General features: G+C 45.2%; 1 protein-coding gene across 1 annotated transcript in view; it reads right to left on the minus strand.

Moving 5' to 3' along the window:
- Positions 1-25,516, minus strand: part of DCHS2 (dachsous cadherin-related 2) — a 209,046-nt gene that overhangs the window by 41,123 nt on the left and 142,407 nt on the right. Inside the window, exons 7-9 of the mRNA XM_034771520.1 lie at positions 13,611-13,768; positions 11,378-12,218; positions 8,629-8,868 (exon numbers count right to left, since the gene is read on the minus strand). Coding sequence (XP_034627411.1) covers positions 8,629-8,868; positions 11,378-12,218; positions 13,611-13,768 — 1,239 coding nt within the window. The remainder of the gene's footprint in view (positions 1-8,628; positions 8,869-11,377; positions 12,219-13,610; positions 13,769-25,516) is intronic.

A 25,516-nucleotide genomic window follows, 5' to 3' on the forward strand; every position in this document is an offset into this window, starting at 1 on the left:
TTTGACTTCACTCACATTCTTTACTCGATTAGGCACAGACATTCTACCGCTAGTATCACCTATTAGACTGGTATCTTCATTACCACCCACAGCTGTATCCTTTCTTACTTCGTTTTCTTCCTCTCAATGTTAAAATCCGACACAGACATTACCTGGACATCTCCCAACCAACTCCCCCAAATTCCTACTTTAAAGCTCTCTTAATCAATTGTGACAGCTTCCGTCCTAGAAGTCTATTTCCCTCCCTACTCAGGTGAAGTCCATCCCGAGAAAACAGTCCTCTGTCCATGAATGCCTCCCAGTGGCCATACATCCCAACACCCTCCTTATAGCACCACTGCCTGATTCATCTGTTGATCATCATAATCTTGTCACACCTTTGTTGCCCTTCTCTAGGAACAGGCAGAATCCCACTGAAGATCACCTGAGCCTCGATTTCCTTAAGCATCTTCCCCAGCCTGGCATAGTCTCCCTTGATACGTTCCAGTGAGAATCTAGCCATATCCTTTGTTCCCATATGAAGGACAATCAGTGGATTCTTTCCCGCTCCCATTAGGATCCTCTTCAGCCTCAGGTCCACATCCTGTATCTTAGCACCCGGCAGACAGCACACCCTTCTGTTCTCTGGGAAGTCTTTAAACCATGATTTGAGGACTTCAATAGCTCAGACATAGGTTAGGGGTTTATTACAGGAGTAGGTGGGTGAGATTCTGTGGCCTGCGTTGTGCAGGAGGTCAGACTAGACAATCATAATTGTCCCTTCTGACCTTAAAGTCTATGAGTCTATGAGTTTACAAGTATGAACTCCATACTATAGTCCTAATTAGTCCTTTGAACACCTTGATTGCTATTTAATGAGCTCATTATACCGTTGTCCTGTGTAATTCCGGATTATACATGCAGACATATCACTTGGTATATAGTATGGGATCACCACCATGTCTGAGTGTGTCTGGAACAGGGCTGGGCAAACCTTTTGGCCTGAGGGCCACATCGGAGAATAGAAATTGTATGGCGGGCCATGAATGTTCACAAAATTGGGGTTGGGGTGCAGGAGGGGGTGCGGGCTCTAGGGTGGGGCTGGGGATGAGGAGTTTGGGGTGTAGGAGGGTGCTCTGGGCTAGGACTGAGGGGTTCGGAGGGCGGTAGGGGGATCAGAGCTGGGGCAGGGGTGCAGGAAGGGGTGCAGGTTCCAGCTGGGGTTGCGGGCTCTGGGGTGGGGCTGGGAATGAGAGGTTTGGGTGTAGGAAGGTGCTCCAGGCTCAGATTGAGGGGTTTGGAGAGTGTCAGGGGGATCAGGGCTGGGGCAGGGGCATGGGGAGAGGCTCAGGAGGTGCAGGCTCCCAGTGACGCTTACCTCAAGCAGCTCCCGGAAGCAGGGGCTTGTCCCTCTCCAGCTCCTATGCAGAGGCATGGCCAGGCGGCTCTGCACGCTGCCCCATCTCCAGCTCCCATTGGAGCACGTAGGAGCTGGAGTGGGGCCAGTGGTGTGGCCCCCGACCCAGCGCCCCTGCCAGAGCGGGGCTGAGCGGCATGGTGCGGCTCGCAGGCCAGTTTAAAACAGCTCGTGGGCCACATCCAGCCCGCAGGCTGTAGTTTGCCCACCCCTGCTTTGGAGAATAAGGAGATTAGCAAAGGGAGACTCTCTTTTCAAAGCTGCCTGCCTCCTGTGTAGACAGATAAATCTGATTCCATATTCCTATCCATTATGGATTCAAAATAATTTCTCCCATTTTTCTTGTGGTTTCAATGCTCTCCTGAGAAAAGTATAACATCATTTCCATAATTGGTTATAGAGTAAGATCATTCACACTATTAACTTTAATGAGATTAATCCTATATTATACACCAAGGGCATCTTGTACTATTGTGCAAGTATATTACCAGCTTTTCACAAGTTTCAGTGGATCATTTTTCTGTTTTTTTTTAAACTAACAACAGACTATTAGTAGTTTAGGTACAGTTAATGCACCTGGAAAAGGTTGGAGTTCTTAGCAAATTCTGAAGCTATTTAGGCTCAAACACCCTGGACTTGATTCTGTTCTCACATACACCAGCGGTAATCAGGATAAACTCCAATTAGGGTGACCAAATGTCCCAATTTTATAGGGACAGTCCTGATTTTTGGGTCTTTTTCTTATATAGGCTCCTATTACCCTCCACCCTCTGTTCCGATTTTTCACACTTGCTGTTTGGTCACCCTAACTCCATTAGAGTGGGAGCTGTATTCATGTAAACTCAGTGTGAGAGGAGAAAAAAAGGCCTGCCAGCCAAGGCCTTATTTTTCTTTTTATTAGCCTTGTTGAAACAGATTCATACACCTTAATGAAGTTATTGTCGTTTGATTAAGGGACTAACTACTGTAAATGGACTTGCTTCTTATAAATTCAAAGGGATAACATGTTAATTCACAATACAAGAAAAGTTGTGTAGGAGAAAGAGGATACATTAAATATGCTCTTACATCTTTCTAGATAAGAGAAAAAGTATGTAATGGAAAAGACAACTGTGGAGTAACCTCATGCAAAATTAAAGGTCAACAACCCACAGCAGCCCTTCCCCATGCAAAGTATATCTTACCTAAATATAAAAGCTTCACTGCAGCTCTGTTTAGAGAATGGCTACATTAACTGATACAAGTCAACTGCATGTAGCAATCATTAGCTACATCTGAAAGTACAAACTCTGTAAACGGAGAAAGAAGATAACTGCTGAATTAGGGATAGAGATGACATGAACTTGTGATGAAAGCCTGTGTCCTTTTGCAACTAAAGGCCTTGAATTAAGGCCTTCATGGACAGATTCTTCACACCAGTCATTACTTGTAGCCAAAGCTACACAGACACATAGCTACCATAACAGTCAGCTAACCACATAAATGCACTATTAGAAGTAAAATTTCCAACCTTTAAAATAAAAACCACAAGCTTCTATCCTTTGAGCTAGAGGACATTCTTGATTAATTGCCAGTGTGGATACAGACTAACACGGCTGCTACTCTGAAACCTGCCAGTGTGGGAATGCTTATAATATCCTCCCTTAAGGCCTCCAGCCACTGGACCGCAAGTCTATTAGAGGATGATAAACACTGACACTCTATCCAGGAGAGGGAAGTGGTGGTCATACATTCAGTGCATTACAATATCACACACCTGGCAGAACAAGTGACATATTTAGACTCTGGAGGTGCACTATTGACAGCTCTTGCTAAGGAAGCTTAAATGTTTCCATTCCAACCCGCCTTTTCCAGTTGCTTATAACTTTCTGAAACATTCCCTTTTTAACAGAATTTTTCTCTGCCCAAGTGGAATTATTTTTCTGGAAGTTTGAGTGGAACTTTGCTCCAACTACTGGTAAAAAAGGCTTGGAGCCCAACAACCCACAATGAGGAAACACTTTTCCACCATTCAGAATCTCCCATCTGAAGAGTTTGTACTTCACTGGCCAGAGAAAAGTCAGGAGGATGGACAGTCAGGCTCCCCCATGCTCCCTCTTACTCTAACTCTTGGCTCCACAGTATCCTCTCTGTTGCAGAGCTCAGAAGCTCTATAGTAGGTGAGAAGTCTCTGTAGCTGCTCTCCTGCAGCATTCCTAAGCTGCAAAATGCTACTGCATCTTACAACTAATATGAAATGAATGAAGTAGGACTATTTACTGCACCTTATATTTACTACATACTTACTCATTCCATAAATCCCATATTCCTCGCTGTTACTCTTGACCACACACTCTCCTTTAGAACTCACATTGAGAAAACCAAAGCCAAGGTTACCATACAAAACAATGTTTTCAGCAAGCTGGTTACATCAAAGAGGGGTGCAGATCCATCCACACTGCGATCAACAGCACTGGCACTTTGCTACTCCTCTGCTGAATATGCCTGTGCAGCGTGGGTACAACCCCCTAATACAAAGAAGCTAGACCATATACTTAAGCCCACATATGTCAACAGCCTCTATCTCCTCGCAAGTATTGCTCCCCGATATACGCGGGAAAGTTGCTAGCAGAGTGCACAAAGCAATGCACAGATCCAAGACATCTTCTATATGATTTAATACCGATGATTAGTTGCCTAAAGATATGACAAAATTTTCTTGACACCATTAACCCCTTAACATTGTCACCCAAACAGGCAAGGGTTCAATATGGCAAACAAGAGTAGATAATGTCACTGTAGCCTGTGTGCTCTGGCCCCCACCAGTTGAACACCTACTACTCAGTGAACAACAACTCTGGACTATAAGGTTTTGTCTTAATCAACTCTGCACAGTAGTTGGCCAGTCTAGAGATGCAATGATCAAGTGGGGCTACATCACTAACCCCAATACCTGTGACTACAACAGAGAGCCTTAAATATGAAGTTTCTCCTGCAATGCCAGCTGCTCGAGTGTGCATGCTCTTCCAGTGACCTGGCAGAGTGCAATGATCAGGCAATCACGTATGCATAGATGTGGTGGGAAGCAGTATGAGGACAAGAAGATTACTACACACTCTCTGGAAACAGGGACTTCTGAACAGGACTCCTCTGAGGACAAGGCACTGCTTCCCAGCAATAGTATTGAGTTCCTATACTTGAAGCAACTCTTTCTGCACATCAAAAGCCGGAAAAAAATCTCATCCAGGTTTATGGTATTGAGATCCCTATTAATAGGGATTTGTTTTCATGATACTCACATTTGGAATTGCAGACAATAGTGAGCAGGAGCTTAAAGGCAGAACTTATTAGATACACATAGAGCTGGTTCAAAGCCCAAGATTTTTGCTATATAGGGGGTTCCTCAACCAAAGTATCTTACCTAGTTGAAATATTCTGCAGATATCTTTGCTCTCATGTCTGAGAGCTTAGATTTGTGGGTTGTTTGTAGCATACACTCCTACTGGACCTGCAGGAAGCATGTGTCTCCAGATAGTTTTTGGGATGCAGCTTGAGGAACTCACAGGAAGCATACTAAGGAGAAACTGCTCAAAATTTAGGACAAGACAGCTCCCTGGGTGCCCAGAAGAAGGAGACAACAGAGTTAGAGCTCCTGTGGGGCAGGTGGAGAGTCTACAGGAGCACAGGCCCTCTCATACAATGCAAGAGGTCTTCCTTCTGAGAGAAAAGGGGGCAGTCTGGAGTGCCAGTAGAAATGCAATGGCTGCTTGCCTAATGGTTAAAGGTCTCTTCCTGTGGTCCACTGGTGGGAGTTGGTGGAGCAGGATGTCAAAATGAGTGAAAGTGGCATCAGCTACTAATGCACAGTCTTTCATAACCGATTCTTCAAAGTGATGGTCAGACTGGAAGCCTGAGTCAAACACAAACTAATTTACAGCTGCATGCTTTTCCTCTTCTATAGGGAGAGAATCTACAAAGTGGGAGAACTAGTGAGGAAGAGAAGACTGGAAGGTGCAGTTGGCAGTAAACAGGACTCCTCCATGTGGCCAGTCAAGGAACACATGAGATGAAAAAAGAATCAGTGAAGGGGGGAAAGTAAGCCCTATATATAGGGCAAAGAAGTAACTTTGTGGATGTGAAATATAGCTCTATCCACTGGTGTAATTCAAAAAGCAAGGTGACAGCCCATACGCAAAAAATAATTGTGGCATTATTCCCAAATATATAAAAAAGCAAATAACATTTATTTCAACATGCTGTATGCTTATTTAACTACGTTGTATGTTTCCCCACCTTTTGGTTTTGGGTTTGACTAGTACTGCAATATACACATAACACTGGGCCAAATTCTGATAATGTGAGAAAAAGCCCCAACAGAAGGACTGTGGTTACCAGAAAATCTGTTCAAAAATAACAGAACTAGAGGAAGGAACCTTCAGCCACAACATACTGCTCCAACCCAATGCGTCTACGCAGACAGCCTGCTGCTGGCTACTGTTCTATGCCACCCCTTATGCTTGGAATGTCCTTCCTATCTCATTTTCCAAGCCTCCGCTACCACCTCCTCATTCTAAATGCTCCCAGAATTTTCACTTCTGCATTGCCCACAAGAAAGAAGTACAAAATTATTACGGGGATTGGGTGGGGGTGGAGTTCAAGCAAATTTCCCATGCTTCTCTGCATCCTTCTTTCAGATTGTAAACTGTTAACATCAGGTATTGCCTTCACTTCTATATTGAGTACAGTGTTGAACATGCTGTTGGTGATTAACAAAAAATAAATAAAAATAATACTTTTGGGGGGCATGTGGTAAGGGGTGGACAGAGATACTGTTCAGCTGTTATGCTGGCTTTGGGCCATGTAGATTCACACCATGCATGGACCGATGGGTTACCTGCCTACTTCTTCCCTTCAGTGGTCTCCTAGGTACAGCTTGTGCACATATGTGGCACACATGGGCACGAAGAGTCCTTCCTACACAGTATCTCCACTGGTCTGTCCCCCTCAGACCTGCCTTTCACAATGATTGTGAGCACAGTAGTAGAATTGTAAATCTTGCTGAGTACTGAGGATGGTTTTAACTAGCTCTTTAACAATTTTTTTTAATGTAGCATAGCATTATACTATACTGCAAAACATATGTGGAGGAAGAAAGCATGTGGTACAGAGGAAGTGAGCATATGAGGAACCCTCTTCCTCATCCATTTTGTACGTCTCTGAAAAAAATATTAGTGTTATTAACTTTAAAAAATACATAGTCTTCAGGTCCTCAATTTTTCATCATGTTACAAATCTGCAGCTGGCTTCTAGGTCAAGATTCCTTTTCTGTGTTATTACAACAAAAATCTAGGATGACAGTGCCCCTCTCTGGCCAGAAGAGATTAATGCACATTTGCTGGTTCCATTACTATAAAAGTATCTTTATCTAGTAAAGTAACTTTTAAACACTAGAAAATATTCTGCTGAGAAGGAACAGAAGTTGCAGATAATGACCTTAATAATGACTTTACTTAGTTTACATTTATTTTAGTATTTCAAGTTTTGGGGAAAAAAAATCACTGACTGCCTTCCACATCAGTTTCCCACACAATTCTAGATCTACTTCTTTTAAGTGATGGTTTCCCAAAATTTAGCCCTGATTCTACGCTCACTGATATCAACTGAAGTTTTGTCATTCACTTCAAAGGCAGGAGAATCAAGTCCTTTGTAATTATATTCTTTCTTCAAGCACAGAAGATGAAATTCTGGCCTACTGAAGTCAATAGGGAGTTTTGCCATTGACTTCAATGGAACCAGGATTTCACCCTGAAAATACGCTCACAGCTAACCTAATGTAAACTTTCTTATATAAGGTGCTGGAGCAAAAGGCCGCTTCCTGGGAAAATCTGACATTTGGGAAGTATGTTTTAAAAAGACATTGCTTGAAGCAACATGTAGTTTTTCTGCCTTTTGTTTAAATAAATGTTCTCTCTAGCCCAGTATTAGTAGATATAATATGAAACCTTTTAAATATAAATTTTTAATAAATGTAAACATTCCCCTTTAGTGTCTGCAACCCAAACACTGCAGCATTATGCTAGGGCATGAGAGCCAAAAATTGAACCTGACCAGACAAGTTTCAGCATCAAATCTAAGAACCCAATCCTCCAATGTGATCTGTGCAGATGGACCTCTGGACAGAATCCCTAGACTTCACTGGGGCTCCGCACATGTGGATCAGAATGCCTAAGTGAAATGCAAAGATTAAACAACATAAAGGATGATAAGATAAATTATAGTTTAAATAGTCTTTTGGTTTTAATTATTTAATGTGTTATTATTGAGTAATTTCTTTTTGTAGATTTTCATCTGGCAACATCACTTTACTCAGCTGTGGTAGTCTTCTACACTTTTTTTTTGCTGATTATTTATACTTTGGAATCTGGAAATGGGAAACAACCTACTGTATACAGTTTTGGTATTTGGACCTGAATATTCAAAACTGGATTCTGATTTCAGCAAACGCTAAGCAAAACAAGAAAGACTATTTCTATTTTTCTCACTTTCCCTGGCTTGCTTGAATTTTCCATGGAGAAGAGTGAAACCTTACTGGGGAGTCCACCTTCATTCATAGGTTTAGAAATATGGAGTATGTCTACACTGCAATAAAAAACCCAGGCACCAAGTCTCAGAGCCCAAGTCAATTGACTTGGGCACATGGGGTTAAAAATTGCGGTGGAGGTGTTTAGGCTTGGGCTAGAATCTGGGCTCTGAGACTGCTTCCACCGCTCCCCAGCCCCAGCCCTGAGGGTTTCAGAGGCTGGGCTCCAGCCCAGGCCCGAACGTCTACACAGCAATTTTTAGCCCCACAGCCCAAGACCAAATCAACTGACGTGGGTCAGCTGTGACAATGCCACAGGTCTTTTAGTGCACTGTAGATGTACTCCTCGTGCTTTAAATTGTGAAAATTTTCACAATTTTCATTAAAAGGCAATACTGTAAAGTGCCACCCATTTCTGCAAACTCATCTGAGAAGCTATTTTACACTAGACATGTTAAACAGAGATTGGCCTCACTCAAACCCCAACTCTAAACACCCCCTATACTTTGGAAGTAGGTTCAGACTCTGAACCAAGAGCCAGATTTTGAAACTAAATCAAACCCAGCTACAAGTAATACTAGGTGGCTAACATATGTACAGACATTAGGAGCCAAGATCTGGTCATTAACATTATTTCCAGTATGAAATAAATGGTTAAAATGACTGAAATTACCTGAATCTCTGTCTACAGCTTCCACCTTAATGACAAACTCCCCAGGATCTTGATTTTCACAAACTGCAGCTTCATACAATGGCTTTTGAAATACTGGCCTCTCATCATTTACATCAAGAATGCTTACAGTCAGCATCTGGGTTGCAGAGAGTGATGGTCTGCCATCATCAAGAGCCATGATAGTCAAACTGTAGTATTCTTGACTTTCATGGTCCAAAGGAAAGGCTGTGGTTAGCAACCCTGTTATAAGGAAAAGAAAGGTCAAAAGGGCATTGTTTCATTACAACACTCCCCCCTTAGTACGGCAAGTTACACTATCACAATAGTCAGTCACTATTCGTTTAACCTCTGCGGTCCAAGAAAAGCTCAAGTAGTGCAAATATTTGTATGATCTCTTAACGTGCAATTCACTCTGAAAATGTAAAACTCCGTAAATGTGGCATTGATTTCTATATCAAATGTGTTCACTTAGAAAAAAATCACCTTATTTGTAATCTACTGTAAAGCACTGTGATATCACAGCACCCTCTAGGCAGCCCTGCAAACTCAGCCTTGGGCTCCATATGCGAGTCAGGCTGTGTTTTTTCCTTGTATCATCACCACATGATAAAGATTCTACTGGACAAATTACGCCCTCAGTGACATACATGTAACCCCACAGCTTTCTTAATTCTGTGCTAAAGACTTTAGTACAGGGGTTCTCAACCTTTTTCTTTCTGAGATCCCACCACCATGCTATAAAAACTCCATCACCCACCTGTGCCACAATTGTTTTTCTGTATATAAAAGCCAGGGCTGGCATTAGGGGGTAGCAAGCAGGGCAACTGCCCGGGCCCTCATGAAGCTAAGTTGCTCAGGCTTTGGCTTCAGACCCTGGTGATGGGGCTTGGTGCCCTGGGCTGCAGTCCCGTGTGGCAGGATTACAGCTTTCTGCCCTGATCCTTAGTGAGTCTAATGCTGGCCATACTTGGCAGACCCCCTGAAACCTGCTCACAGCCCCTCAGGGGGCCCTGGACCGCTGGTTGAGAACCACTGCATTAGGACTTTTCATTCATGTCTACACAGGGATAAAAAAACCTGTGGCTAGCCCGGGTCAGCTCACTTGGGCTCATGGGGCTCAGGCTCCATGGCTGAAAAATCACAGTGTAGACATTCAGGCTTGGGCTGAAACTTGAGTTCTGGGACCCTCCACCCTTGCAGGGTCCCAGAGCTTGGGCTCCAGCCCAAGCCCAAATGTCTACACAGTGATTTTTAGCCATGCAGCCCAAATCCCACAAGCCCGAGTCAGCTGACCCAGGCCTGTCACAACGATACTGCGGGTCTTTTATCCCTGTGTAGAAGTACCCTATCGGCTTCCAGTGGAGTTGCACTGGTGTAATTGATTAGAACTAAGGGTTTGTCTTCACAAACAATTAGTTTGCAGTCAGATGGTGGGGGACTCTTCCTCACAGTAGCCTGCCACACTCTCACTGTCCACATGCACTAACAGTTCATTAATGTGCTTTGATCTAGTTGTTTCAAAAAGAACCAAACCAAAGCATTTTAGTGAACTGTTGATGCACGTCGGCAAGGCCCACACAGTTAGACCACGGCAGGCTGGGTAGAGTCACACCCCAGCTTGCCATGAACATGTAGTTCATGTAGACAAGCCCTTCGAAAACATGTGTTGGTATACAAGAAAGAACAGAATCCAACTCACTATCTCTTATCTGCATTATCTCTGTAGTGCTAACTCAGGAATAACATTTTGTCACTAAAGTCATCAGATGTGACTATGAATACAAAGAGGGATCTGAACGTAATAAAACGGTGCCATTTTTTATGGTAATTGTCTCTCTTCGTTACACTCTCATTACCAAGAGGGAGGACACCTACTCTATTGCTTTCTGATGAATGATCCATAGTGCTGTTCAACAGTTTGCTATAAAGGGGCCAATTCAGTATTGCTCATCATGCAGACAATAGGAAATATTGTCTTATAAAACATATAGGATCAGGTCCAAAGGGAACTTTTTTTGTCCAAAGGACTTTACAGATGTTTGGTAAATGGTACAGAATATAAACTCCAAGTCCATATGCCAATGCCAGACAGTTTGCTGTATGTATAGTCTCTCTCTCTCTCTTTCATATAGGAAATGTGATGTTTATTCTACACCTGAGAGGGGTCTTTTTCATAGTTTAAAAAATATTTATGTGCCCATGGTAGTAAAAGAGCAGTGTGAGAGAAATCTTTTTTTTTGTTCCAGAAATTTGTCCCAAAGCTATGGGAGTCCCACAGACAAACAGTTAAGATACATGGGCCTGCAATCACAGAGAGGATTGGCAATGGGAGTATAAACCAAAAGTAAGTGGTAGCAACTATTTCCTGAAAAAGATGTACAGCTGCACACCCCTTATAAAAAGAGAAAAATTGGATTCATGTTTGAAATTGACATGGTATCAGTGTTACAGATCTTGTGCAGGAGACAGAGCTTTCCTGGGGGAACTAAGGGCCATTACAAATATCACCATCTTCCTCTGTAAGTACAAGGTGCCCTCCTTTTACCTTGCATTCTCTAATATAAAGCTCTGTGTGTGTAAAACGCATCTAAAACAAAACACTCCAATGCACACACTTCTCCCCTTAGAGAGAGGCTGAAAAAACAAAACTGTGACAGATGTTAGTCACACTGGTCAATGCACTCCTGAAAGGTGGGCAGATATTATGGTGATGAGCATAGCATAAGAATCTATAAAGAATATACAGTACCTGTGGTTTTATCTAATAGAAATGCTTTGTTTTCATTGCCTGAAAGAATGTGATATGTAACTTGTCCATTTCTTCCTTCATCTGGATCCTCCGCAATTACGTGATGTACCAGAGAGCCTACCTCTGCATTCTCCATGACATAGGAAAGAGAGGAAGAAACAAAACTGGGACTGTTGTCATTAATGTCTAAAATGACAATTTTTGCTGTCAGGGAACCAAGTCTGCGCTCTGTCAAGTTTATTGCCTGATCTGATGCAGACACTGTCAGGACAACTGAGTGAGTGACCTCTCTGTCTAATGGAACTGCTGTGATCAAGGTGCCATATAAAGGGTGGATGAGAAATGGATTTTCACCAGAGTCACTCGTTTCTATGGAATACTGTACTCTGCTGTTCAGAAAACTGCCATCTCCATCTTTTGCATTGAATGTGTACACCAGAGTGCCAACAGGTACATTCTCCTGTATGCCAATCACTATGAAGTTATCCTGGAAATAAGGGGAGTGGTCATTTTGATCTTCTACATCAATACTGAAGAAAACGGTGTAGTTCTGTGGAGGATTCTTATTACAATCCTTCATGACAACTCTCAGAAGGAAGTGAGAAATTGTTTCATAGTCAAGTTCCTTGGAAAGAAACAGATCCCCTGTTGAACTATCTATTTCAAAATGATCATCATCCTCTTCTTCAGAGATACTAAAATGCAGTTTTCTGTTGGTTTGCAGATAATGACCAGGCAACTTCACCGAGCTCAATATTTGTGCAGGTTTAAAATTCTCAGGTATGACAAAGTGCCTGATATCTTGAGAAAAGACAGATCTCCCTTTAGAAAATGGGATTACCTGAAACAAAAGCACAAAGATAGCAATATTGTTTCCATTGCTACTATTGGGATTTTTTCAATATAGTTTTTCTTTACTAATTAAGAGGCTCTAGTCATTTGTAGCTTGTTCATGCATAATTCCCATTAACAGACATCAAGGACAGAACAGACCTCACAATTTTATACTTGTAACACAGGGAAAAGCATTAATCCCCCTTCTTCCCCTGCAATTTAACAAAAGTTAAAAATCAACCTTAGAAAATCCTCCAAGTCACTACCCAGATTTATCCTCCCAACCACCATTGCACTCAAGGTTGGAGCAGAGAGGGAACAAGAGGTAATTTCTCCTCCCCTGAATCTCATGAGCTCCACAAAGAGGCTCCATCCCCACTGCTCTCTCCCCGCAGCAGAGCTCCTAAATAGAGCTGGGATGGGAACATTTTTCAAAGTCTCAAATTCTAATGGGATTGCAAAACTGTTTCTCATCCAGTTTTACTCTGGAGCTGCCTTCCCTCCTGTGGCAGGGATGTGGTGTTGCCACAGAAATCACCATCCACAATTTAGTTTGCCAAATATGAATAGGCAATTGATTTTGTTGAGATTAGTTAAATTGTCCAAGAATTTCCGTCACCACAGATCATTGAAATGATCTCAGAATGCGAGAAACTCTTCAATAATTGAGCTGCATCAGCCTCATGATTGAGAAATATTTAGCGTACTCCTTAAAACTACCAAAAATTAACCTTCCTACTGGTGATATACGAACAATATTCTGGGTGACATTCAACCTATAATTAAGGGATTATAGAAGATCCCTGACAAAGTAGATCTACTGTGGTTCTGATGAACAGCGAGTGGGTAGCTACAGAGAGGGCACGAAGGTAGATTTAACACTCCCCATGCATGGCACAGCTCATCTCTCTGATAGCTCCATACAGGCCAGCATGAGGAGTGTGGGCAGGCAGAGAAGGGGCATGGTATAGTAGGGAAATTGCATGCATTTTAAGTATTTTGTCTTCAGGATTTCTCTATTTTCAGTCTCTCTGTGTTTTCTTTTCACTTTGCCTACTCTCTGCTCCATTTTTAACTTTTTTATTGGATATTTTTCTTCTCTTATGTTCACAATCTCTTCCTAAAAGGACATGAACTTTGTAAATTGCACGTCAAACTTCTGAACCCGTAATAATGCAGTGGTTTCAAAATTGGGCAAAATGTGTTCACCCTCTAATTTCCTGGTTCAGTAGAACAGTATCTAGACTAGAGAGAATTCTGATGAGAAGATATGCTCTTTATATCAAAATATATACATTTTACTTTCAACATCTTTATCCTTTGGGTTTCTAAAAGATTAAAAAAAAATAAACTGAAAATACAGTACCAGTTTTCCAATCCGTGCTAAACTAACAGGTACCTGGATGTTAACAACTGCATGTCCTTGAAGAGGAGGAATTCCTTGGTCACTTGCAGTGACTAGTATTCTGTAGTTAGGTCTCCAATTATATGAAAGAGCTTCAGTTGTTCTTAACTCGCCACTGTTGGGATCAATCTGAAAATGACTGAAACTATCTTCTACAGCAAAAAAAGAAATTAATTACTGTTAATATAAATGTTGAAGATACAGTATCACTTCCCCAAAGACACACCTTCCATAGTCACATATTACTGTACTTTGTAATTAACAATACAGAGCATGTCCCTGAGGTAAGAGAATCTGCAAGTCCCATTTACTTCTATGGGAGTTGTGGGGACTCCGCACCTCTGAGGATCAAGCTCATAATTAGGATGATCTGTTGTGAGCTCAATCGCAAGATGCCAATTCATGGGGATTACGAGGTATAAGGCACCCGCTTATTTCCATGACCAGGCTACCTACATTACTGGTTTGTGCACAGGGGGAGACCAGCTCCTATAGGGCTGCTACTTACACAAGAGGGAAAGTGGACAGGGAGTGGATAGGCATGAGCAGAGAGTGGGTGGAGCCTTAGCAGCTGAACTATCATGGAGGGGGAAGTAAACTGAGACAGGTACAGGGCTGACTTACTTCCCACATGAAGCAAGGAGGAAGCAGGAACAGAATTGTGACTCTCAAAGTCTGATCTTCATCTAGGGCAGTGTAAATATGATGATCTAGCCTTGTATTTGCTTTGAATAGGAACAATACACTTTGCATGTACTCTAAGGGAGTTAAAATCCTATGCATATTTGCCCTAGAACAAAATAGGATAATAAGAAACTACCCTTTTATAGTTTATACAAAGAGTGGCTACGTGGCCAATAACCGGTACATTTTCATTTAAATTATCACCAGTAGCCACTTCATATTAGTATTTATTCTAGACTGTCAAGGAAATGTTAACTAACAAGAGTATTGCTACATCACTCTATTTATGCATTCTCTCTCCCACTTGAAATAATGAAATTCCTAGAACAAAATAGCAGATTTCCTCCCCAATTTTACTAGAATGTGCAAAAAAAAAATATTTAAAATACATAAGAATTTGGAAAATTCTAATTTATTTGTTATAAAAAAATCCCCCTTAAAATATTGTGTATACAATATATTGCCACATGTATTTTTAATAAGGTGTACTTGTGTGTCAAATATAATTGCATAGCATAATAGCTGCTGCCATCCAGCCAGGAGACAATGGATGTGGTTTAATTAGGCATCAACTTTATTCACCTAAAATATCTGGGAATACCTAAAAATACATTGCACAGCGCAGGTCATCATCATTTCCTTAAAAATTTCCACATAACCCCCAACCTGGTCCCAGCCATCCTGTTGCTGGGAGGCGCTATCCTCCCCTCACATGAGGGTTAAGGGGGCTATAAAAGGCGGGGGATCAGCTCCTCACTGTATCTGAAACAGGAGCCCCAACCCCAACTTCCTCAGCTCCATTAAAGGATACTTTCCTTTCAATCCTTTTCCAATCCATTTTATCCAATAACCATAGCCCTTCCATAATGAGTATCTGCACTGGAAATCTGGCACAAGTTTTAGGCACTAAGTTGCAACATTATAGCCTAGCCCCCCAATCCTACTTCACTGGGTCCCAAATCCACTGTGGGGAAGGCAAACCCCACACCCCATCCCTCCTCAGCCAATCTGGCAGTGCGGGAAAAATTCCTTCTCAGCTCCCAAGGAAAAAGGGGCGACTAGCACAGTACCCACAGCACATCATGAAGGAACCCAGGCCTTTTCAGATTTCATGGGTGGGAGGGTGGATGCTGCCAACCTAAACCAGGTGAAAGACGGTTTCAGGGGGGCTGCATGGGGTATAAATAAGTCCCCCTCATTCAGTCAGCAAGAAGGGCAGTGCCTCCCCTGACCTGGGTCAGCACCTCCTGCTCCAGCCCAGTATACCCCTGCCCCCTCTGCTACCAGTTGCACAGGGAGCCCTTAAAGGGGCAACAGCCCCTTTTCTTCTGACCAAGGACCCATGTCATACAGCTGCAGTGAGCACATTTAATAAGCTACTGTGGTAAAAACAAATCAAAGACAGATGTAGTACACAAAATATCCATAAAGAGCTACATTTCCATAGAGAACCCTGAGTATGAAGCTGTTTGTTCCCCCAATCTGCATATGCAAATTAGATAGATACACACGCAAATTACCATTTATGCATTCAATTACCTTACCCCACCTGTATCTGGAAAATATTTGGTTCTGGATACTTTGAACATGCAATTTAAGAGACTATTGTGAAAACATGGCTTTGATTGTCAATATGTAGGAGATTTTTCCATTGTTCTTCAAGGTTATTTTAGAGTAAATATACATTTCTAATGCCTCAATTAACCCCCTTTTGGTTTGATTCTTGTTTTTTATCGTACAGCATACCTGGGAAATTGCCAACCAAAGGACACAAGGTGAACAAGCAAATATATGTAATGGAACAATATTGTATTCTGCACTTTTTCACTTGATTTTCAGAAAATTAATGCTGCTATACAATTGTTTTCATATATAACCCTTGTGTTTAAGGCCTTAATAGCATGTGTCACAGCATACACAGCTATGCTCCATTATTCCAAGGAACATTTTATGTCAGATAATTCCAGTGAAAGAGAAAGTTGAAGGAGAGAGAAAGAATAGGACAAAAAAAAAAAAAAAAGAACTATAAGCATATGTTTATAACATTTGCTAGAAATTATGTATTTTAAAGTAATTGACAATGAAAATTAAAGAGAATTTAAACTAATAATAAATAAATGTGCATGAATACAATATCCTTCGTGTTCTAACAAAATGAAGCTTACGTTAAATAACAATCTCCCCACCCAAGTAAAGTAGTTACAACATGAGCGAGCTCCTACGAGTATTCTCACTGACTTCAATGGTAGTCGAGGGTACTCAGCAGCTCTCAGAATCAGGCCTTATATTTGTTTTTCCTCTTTCAAGTAATGCTGTACAAATGGTGTGCAGTTATGGTGTGAAGTACCATCTAAGATTGGTGTCAGTCAATAAAACTACAGGAGGAGTTAACCTTGCTTACTTGATAAGAGAAAAAAAAAATAAGCAACCAGTCAAAAGCAAGTTTTATGAATAAAGTACAGTAAAACTAGAACTGGTTGGGAAAACTTAGATGGAGCCATTTTCCATCAGAGAATGAAATTCCACTGAAAAAAAAATGCTGCATGAAATTGTTTAGAAAAAAACAGGTTAGAAAAAACCCTCATTTTGAAATGATTTTTGTTTAGAATTTTTTATTTAGTATTATATTATGTATTGTAATGTAATATACAATAAAAAGTCAAAATCTAAACAAAATGATTCCTTTTTGTAAATAAAAATGTTGTGATTGATCCAAAACAAATTTGGGAGGAATTTTCTTTCAGAGAATTTTGAAATTTTAACGTTTCACTTAGATTTGGAATGAAGCCAAATTTTGAAATCTCAAAATCCTTAACAAAACAGAATTTCCATCCACCACACACTTCTAAGTCAAACCTTTTCAATTTTATGAAGGTGGTTTCCAATTAGCTGAATTTAAAAAAAAAATTCTTTATTGATTTAATAAATTATAAAATCAGGATAACAAAAGACAAAAATACACATCTAGACCACACTTTAAAACTTCACACTTTTGATTTACTTAACATAGTTTTGGTATTGTTTCAGGATTCCATAAATATGAGGTAGAATAAGAAAACACCAAGGAGATGTTATCTAAACCAGAGATTTTTAGAGTTACCTCTGTACAAAAACAAATATATACAATGTAAATATATATGCACAACACACACAATGCAAACAATTCAAGTTACAACATACATGAAGTAATTGTCATTGTCATTTATCTAATGTTAATATACAACACTGCACTAATTCTATGTGCAACATTTCATAGAGCTATATAAAATTCAAAACACCCAATTTAAACAGAAGTAATATTAATTCAATTTAACAGTGTGGCTTTTATAGCCACAACTGCATTGCAGGTGGCTGTGGAGGTGCACTGTCTCAGCAGCAGTTGTCAATCACATGCTGGCTGTGGAGTACTCCGTCTTGTAAAATGCCTGCCCTGGTGCAAGGAGAAAGTGCTCAGCAAATCAGCTCTCCGAGTTCTGGTCAAGTGTAGGTAGTCTCTTGGTCTATCCAAGGCCGTGATCAAGTGTCTTGATGTTTTTGGTCTTTTGGCCTCGAGATGAAAACCTTGTCTTTGTTTCTGGGGCCTTGAAGTGAAAAAATACTCTTGCAGCATACAATGCCCCCAGCATTAGCCTCTAAAGTTGAAGGGGAAGAAGAGGGTCTGCTTTCCCAGCCATGCCCCCTTTTGGGGGCACAGTGCCTCAGGTCACACTAGCTCACCTCTCTCATGAATGCTTGAGGAGCAAAAACACCAGTGTTCTGGATTCCTTTGAAGTGGGTGTATGAGAGAAAGGAAAAAATTCCCTGTGCCCTCTACTACCCTGCTGCATCAATGTAATCAGGACTTGAAAAAACGTACCCGACACCTGCTAGCCTGAGAAGTAAGCCTACTCGCCAAGAGCCAAAAATAGCTGAGCAGCCACTCCCCTCGTAATCAACACCCCCTCCCTTCAGTTAAAAGGAATACAATCATATAACATTTAGATACTTGGGCCTTCTAAACAGGGAAATTGATCAGAATAGCCATTGAGGAATAAGCGATTGTTGTTAATTGTGAGCACACTAATATTAATTCAGAATAAAGTGATTTTTATTCTGGAATACAGTGTCCACACCGGGAGGTATTCTGGAATTGCTATTCCTATTGTTAGTTAATGCTCTTGAGTGAACACTCCCTGCATTTGCCTGAGTTGGTGCTCCACAGGCAGTAGGCATCTGGCAACTGCACCTGAGTCAATGCACCTCAATATGTCCTGTTAATAGAGGGGAGGGGAGAACAAGGGAAACAGAGGGGGGAAAATAAAGAAACTGAGGAAAGAGGAAGAAGTGGGAAAAGGAGAAAACCCTAGTCTCCTGGTGGTTGTGTCCCTACTCGCCCAGTGCTCCCCCCCGGCCAGTTCCCTGCTGGTGCCCTAGTATTCTATTCCACTGTGCTTCCCTCCCCTCTGCTGCCCAATCCACTCACTGTTCTGCTCGCTCTCTCATTTATCTGCTATTCTCCAATACTCAGGAAGCTCCTTAGCTCTTTCCCGCACAAAGCAGCACATACTGCAAATTTGGATGAAGAGGAGGTGGAAGTGCTTGAGGTGTGCGATCATGAACTGCAGCAGAACTGTTCCTCCAGCCATTAGAACATAGACATTCAGGGTGCTGTGTAGTTCATTTAGCTGTCTCAACTGGTTTTCAAGCCCTGCATCCCAAAGCTGTGACAATCTGTTTCTGAAAACCTAGCTATCGTTAGCGACTAATCACAGAATGACACTAGATCTTTCTCAAATATAAGTGACCTCAATATGCAAATCCTATTATTTTAATTATTTTCCTGTGATTTCTAGAGGAACTGTATTCTATATAAAAGCCCCATTTAAGTTTCCACATATTCTGAAATCTGATCACTGGAGACAGTAAGTAATTCAGGAACTTTTGCCAACTTCAATTCACTCTGGTGAAGGAAGGCAAGGGTCTTGTCTTCACTGGGTGAGAGGGAGTCACTGGCATGGCCCTCCAATAGTGTGGATACCACAGGGTTCATGAAGTTTGTGAATCCCATCTCTACTAAGGTCTGGGCTCCTCCTCTCCCTAGAGAGCAAGGTTTTGGGTTTTGATTTGTCTATGAGAGACAGCTGTGACCTTTGTCACCCTGCATGTCTCTGGCATGTAAACTCCTCTAGTTGTGGTAACCGCATATCTATCCTAAATCTAACAGTATGAGAACACTCCTAAATTTCATATCTTGGATGTTTTTGTGGAATTGTTGTGAATGGAATTGGTTTAGGCAAAGAGTTGTAAAAGGCTGTATTTTTCCAGTGCTACTGCGTGGTTTTAAGATGACAGGAGTATTTTATAAAGCAATGGAAATGTAAAGACAGGTGCACTTTTTGGAAACGCTACTGTATAATTAACAGGAGTAAACTAGTCCAGATAGATCAATTTTCAGTTACTGATGCCATAAAGATATAGGTTTTTGAGGCTATGACTGTGTACAGATTACCAGCTATTCTATGAGTGATGACATAGGAGCAGAAAGGACTGTTCCGTAACTGGCGTTCTTCGAGATGTGTTGCTCAGGTGTATTCCGCAGTAGGTGTGCGTGCTCGCCACGTGCACCGGTGCCGGAAGTTTTTCCCTTAGCAGTACCCATACTGGGGGAACACCACTGCGATCCCTAGAGTGGCGCCTCTATACCGCGCTATAAGGGGAGCTGTGCACTCCCCCCACCCTCGGTTCCTTCTTGCCGGACAACTCCGACAGAAGGGAAGGAGGGCAGGATGTGGAATACAACTGAGCAACACATCTCGAAGAATGCCAGTTACGGAACAGGTAACTTCTTCGAGTGATTGTTCATGTGTATTCCACAGGAGGTGATTCTAAGCTATCCTTGTTGGAGGTGGGTAGGAGTTCACGATAGACCGGGACAGAGTTCCACCCTGCCGAACCCAGCGTCATCTCTAGACTGGGAGACAATCGCGTAATACAAAGTGAACATGTGAACTGAGGCCCAAGTGGCCGCTCTACAAATGTCTTGGATAGGGACATGGGCTATGAAGGCAGCTGATGAGGCCCGAGCCCTCGTTGAGTGTGCCCTAATGATTGGTGGCGGGGGAACCCCTGCCAGGTCATAGCACGTGCATATACACAAGGTAATCCAGCGGGAAAGACGCTGGGTGGAAATAGGTTGCCCCTTCACCCGCTCAGCCAAGGCAACAAAAAGCTGCAAGGATTTCCGAACAGTTTGGTCCGATCCAAGTAAAATGCCAACGCTCTACGTACATTGAGTGTGTAGAGGCGGCGTTCCTCGTTGGAGGAATGGGGCTTAGAACAGAGCATGGGGAGAAAGATGCTCTGATCCATACGGAAGGTGGAGACCTCCTTCGGGAGGAACGCTGGGTGTGGGCAAAACTGGACCTGATCCCTATGGAAGACCATATGGGGGGGTCCGAGGTCAAGGCCCTGAGTTCCGAGACATGGCGGGCTGACGTGATTGCTACAAGGAAGACCACCTTCCATGAGAGGTGAGACCAGGAACACGTGGCCAGGGGTTCAAAGGGAGGACCCGTGAGTCGTGACAAAGCCAGGTTCAGGTCCCATTGTGGCACGGGGGGTCTAGCGTATGGGAATGAACAGTCAAGGCCCTTCAGGAAGCAGGAGGATATAGAGTGGGAGAAGACCGAGTGCCCTTGCACCGGCGGGTGGAAGGCCGATATGGCCGCCAGGTGTACCCTTACCGAGGCGGGTGCCAGTCCTTGGGTCCTAAGGGACAGGAGGTAGTCCAGGATAAGCTGGAGAGGTGCGGAGGAGGGCGAGACTCCCCGCTCACTCGCCCACTTGGAGAACCTGGACCACTTCGCCATGTATGTACGGCGCATGGACGGCTTCCTGCTTTCCAGGAGGATCCGCCTTACCTGCTCCGAACACCTGCCCTCCTCTTCGTCTAGCCACTGAGCAACCAGGCTGTCAGGTGAAGCATGGCTAGATTGGGATGGAGGAGGCGGCCCCCATTCTGGGAGAGGAGGTCCGGGCGAAGCGGCAGCGTCCTCAGGGGGGCCACCAAGAGGCAAAGGATGGTCCCGTATCAGTATTGGCTGGCCCACGCCAGGGCTAGGAGGATGACTCTCGCCTTGTCTACTTTTACCTTTTGCAGGACTTTGTCGATGAAGGGGAACGGTGGGAAAGCATCAAGGAGCTGGCCCGACCACCACAGGAGGAACGCATCGGAGATCGCACCCCACCCCATCCCTCCCCTGGAGCAGAACCAGGGGCAACGCCGGTTCTGGCGGGTTGCAAAGAGGTCGACCTGGGGAACTCCCCACTCTCGGAAGAGCCGGTCAGAGACCTCCGAGTGGAGCAACCACTCGTACTGGGGGGAGAAGATCCTGCTGAGGCTATACAGAACTCCCATAGGCTCAGGGCTTCCTGGCAGAGAGCTAGGGAGCAAGTCCTGCCTTGCCTGTTGATGTAGTACATGGCGGCGGTCCTGTCCGTGAGGACCCTGACCAGCCTGCCGCTAAAGGCCACGCATGCCAACTGTACTGCCCTGAGCTCTTTGACATTTATGTGAAGGGACAAGTCCGGGATCGACCATGTTCCTTGGGTTTGCATGTTTCCTGCGTGGGCTCCCCAATCCAGGTCCGACACGTCAGTCATCAGGTCTACAGACGGGCTGGCATCCCGAAAGGGAACCCCTTGCAGCATATTGCTCAGGCAAGACCACCATTGAAGGGAAGCTAGTATCAGGGACGGAACCGTGAGAACCTTGTCCAGCCTGTCCCGGGCCTGAGAGAATTGGGAGGGTACCAGAGTTGGAGGGGCCTGATTCGGAGTCTGGCATGGCGGACCATGTACGTACATGCCGCCATGTGGCCCAGAATTCGAAGGCACGCTCTCGCCATTGTCACTGGGAAAGCCGTGACTGAGGCGATGATATCTCTCAGGGCCTCGAACCTGTCTAGGGGGAGAAAGGCTGTTGCCCTTGAAGAGTCCAGCAGCGCCCCAATGAACTCTATGCGCTGAACTAGAACTAAGTTTGATTTGGTCTCGTTCACCAGTAAGCCGAGACTGGCGCATGTCGAGAGGAGCAGCTCCACGTGGGTCTTTACCTCGGAATGCGAGTCGCCCTTGAGAAGCCAATCGTCTAGGTATGGGAAGATCTGGACCCTCTGCCGCCTGAGGTAGGCCGCTACCACAGTCATACACTTTGTGAAAACCCTGGGTGCCGTGGATAGTACAAACCGAATGAACCGCAAACTGGTAGTGGTCCAGCCCCACAAGAAAGTGGAGGAAGCGCCTGTGCCCCTCGAAAGTACGCATCCCGGAGGTCCAGGGAAGCATAGCAGTCCTCCGGGTCCAAGGAGGGAATAATAGAGGCCAGGGACACCATCCGGAACTTGGAGCGGGCCAGAAAACTGTTTAGGCCCCAGAGGTCCAGGATGGGCATGAGGCCCACTTTGGCCTTCGAGATCAGGAAGTACTGGGAGTAGAACCCTTTGCCCTGGAATTCTACTGGTACTCTACTGGTATTCTACTGGAATTCTACTGGTACTGCCCCCAGGTGCAGTAAACGGTCCACCTCCTGCCCTAGGAGGTGAGCATGCTCCGGGTCCCCCGGGTCCAGCAGGGAGGGCGAGTGGTTTGGAGGGGGTGAGGTGAACTGCAACATGTAGCCCTTGGAAATGGCGCTGAGCACCCACTGGTCCGATGTTATACGGGACCATGCCATGCGGAAGGCAGACAAACGGTTGCAGAACACAAACTTTAATAATCGGGGGGTCTCCCTGGCAACTGGCCCGGTGGCCCCCTGCAAATAGTCAAAACTGCCTCTTGCCCTGTCTCTTGCCGTTAGAGGGCCCAGGCTGCGGGGTGGAGTGGGACTGTCGCTGAGACCGGCGTTTTTGGTCTCTCGGTCTCTTATACGGGGGCTCGTATTTGCTCCTCGCAGGTTGAGCCGATGGTTGCGGTTTGGCCTTGTCCTTAGCTGGAGGGACATGGAGGCCCAAGATTTGCAGGGTGGTACGGGAATCCTTCATTCCATGCAGCCTGACATCCGTCTCGTCCGCGAAGAGCGCTTTCCCATCAAATGGGAGGTCTTGCATAAGGGATTGGGTCTCTGTCGACAGTCCAGACAGGAGGAGCCATGGCGCATGGAAATTGCTGAAGCCATCGAGCAGGCTGCAGTGTCAGCTGCGTCCGACGCAGCTTGCAGGGCAGTTTCGCTGCTGCCGCCCCCTCTTCCACCAGAGCCTTAAAGTCCTTCCTGTCCCGGTCTGGGATGAGAGGCTCAAACTTAGGCAGAGACTCCCACAAGTTAAAGTCTTATCTACTCAGCAAGGCCTGATGGTTGGCTACTCTGAGTTGGAAACTTGCAGAGGAATAAATTTTTCTACCAAAGGAGTCCAGTTGTCTGGCGTCCTTATTTTTGGAGGTAGGCGCGGGCTGGCCTTGTTGCTCTCTGTGGTTTACCGACTCTACCACAAGCGAGTTAGGTGCTGGGTGGGAATAGAGATACTCATGGTCCTTGGCCGGTACAAAGTACTTCCTTTCAGTCTTCTTGGAGACTGGGGCCAAAAGGGAGGAGTTTGCTGCACGGTGTTGGAAATGTTGGTTACAACCTGGTGCAGGGGCAGAGCCACGCAGCCCAGTGCCGAGGGGGACAACATGTTAAAGAGGGAATCGGAAGGGCCCTCCATTTCCCATTTCCTCGGCCTGCAGCTGGAGGCTGGATGCCACCCGCTTTAGCAGGTCTTGGTGCGCCTTAAAGTCCTCCTGAGGGATTGATGGTGGGGGCACCATTATGGTGTCGTCTGCTGCTGGGGAAAGGGCCGGCACGGAGCCGTGAGCCTCGGCCAGTACCGGCGGGTCGAGCCCCAGATCAGAGTCTAGGCGCAGGTCCGCCAACTCATGGCCCGCCGATCTGTCTCTTAGATGGCTGGACGAAGCTGATGGGGCCTGAGACGCTCCGGCGACCAAGCGGGCCCCGGTCTGGGCGGCCATCAGTGGTCACGGTGCCCACTGAACCACTGTCCCTGCCATGGGGCCCCTTGCCACTGACCCGGCTGAGGGCCCGGTGGCGGTAGTTGCCCCGACTGCACTGCGTGGGCTGGGGATGGGCGGCTGGGTCCCAAGGCCGAGGTCACCGTTGAGCGCACGGTCTCACGGGAACAGTATGAGTGGCGGTGCCTGCAATGCCACCTCCCTCGGGACCTGGACCTCACCGTTGAGCGCACGGTCTCACGGGAACAGTATGAGTGGCGGTGCCTGCAATGCCACCTCCCTCGGGACCTGGACCTCGACGTTCAGGATCGGTACCCGCCTGAAGTGCTACTTTGGTACCCATGACGGTGGCGGGAGCTCTGGTGCTCAGGTGCCGAGTCATCGTGAAGGGAATCCCGAGCGCGACGTCTAGTTGAGCAGGAACTGGAATGAGAACGATGACATCTATCCCGTTGAGAACGGCTGCGGTAGTTGCGTTGTGAAGGGAAACGTTCCCGGAGCCTCTCTCGATGCCTGTGCTTGCTGGCAGGCGGCATAGAGGGTCCCCGAGACTCCCGTGCGGGTGGTGACCGGGATGGCCTGGTCAGCATCGAGGGAGGGCGCGAGCTGCTGGATGGTCGGTCGCTGCGCGCCGAACGGTGCGGGGAGCGGCCCTCGGAGCGGGAACTGCGACCCGCAGAAGAGGTCTGATGGGCACCCAATGTGGACTTGCCCTGAGACCGGGAAGCTGTCACCGGCTGCGCGCTTGGAACCAGCAGACTCATGATGTCTTTCACAGCCTGCATCGCCTCCGGCGTTGATGGCATTTGGACTGGTGGAGATGTGCGGGCATACGGCGCTGGGCTACTACACTCAACATGAGTCGGAGGCCTTGAGCCTGGGGGGGTTCTGCCCAACGTTGGACCAGTTTCCCCTCTTTCCTTGTCTCAGTGCTGCTGCAAAGTAGGGCCCTTTCCCTGTTTCTTGGAGGGGAAGCGGTGCCGGCTGGTAGAGGGGGCCTTGCTACGCACCGACGATGCAGCGGTGGGTGCCAAGTCCACCTGGTGTGCCGGAGTTGGGGCCAACGCCGATTCCATCAGGAGAGCATGGAGTCTAATGTCTCTCTCCTTCTTGGTTTGCGGCTTGAATGACCTGCAGATCTTACAACGTTTGCTGATGTGAGTCTCACCCAAGCAGGGGAGACACTCAGCGTGCAGGTCATTCCTAGGCATAGAATGGCGACAGGAGTCGCA

The sequence above is a fragment of the Trachemys scripta genome, chromosome 5 (assembly GCF_013100865.1).
Source record: "Trachemys scripta elegans isolate TJP31775 chromosome 5, CAS_Tse_1.0, whole genome shotgun sequence".
Classification (NCBI taxonomy): domain Eukaryota; kingdom Metazoa; phylum Chordata; order Testudines; family Emydidae; genus Trachemys; species Trachemys scripta.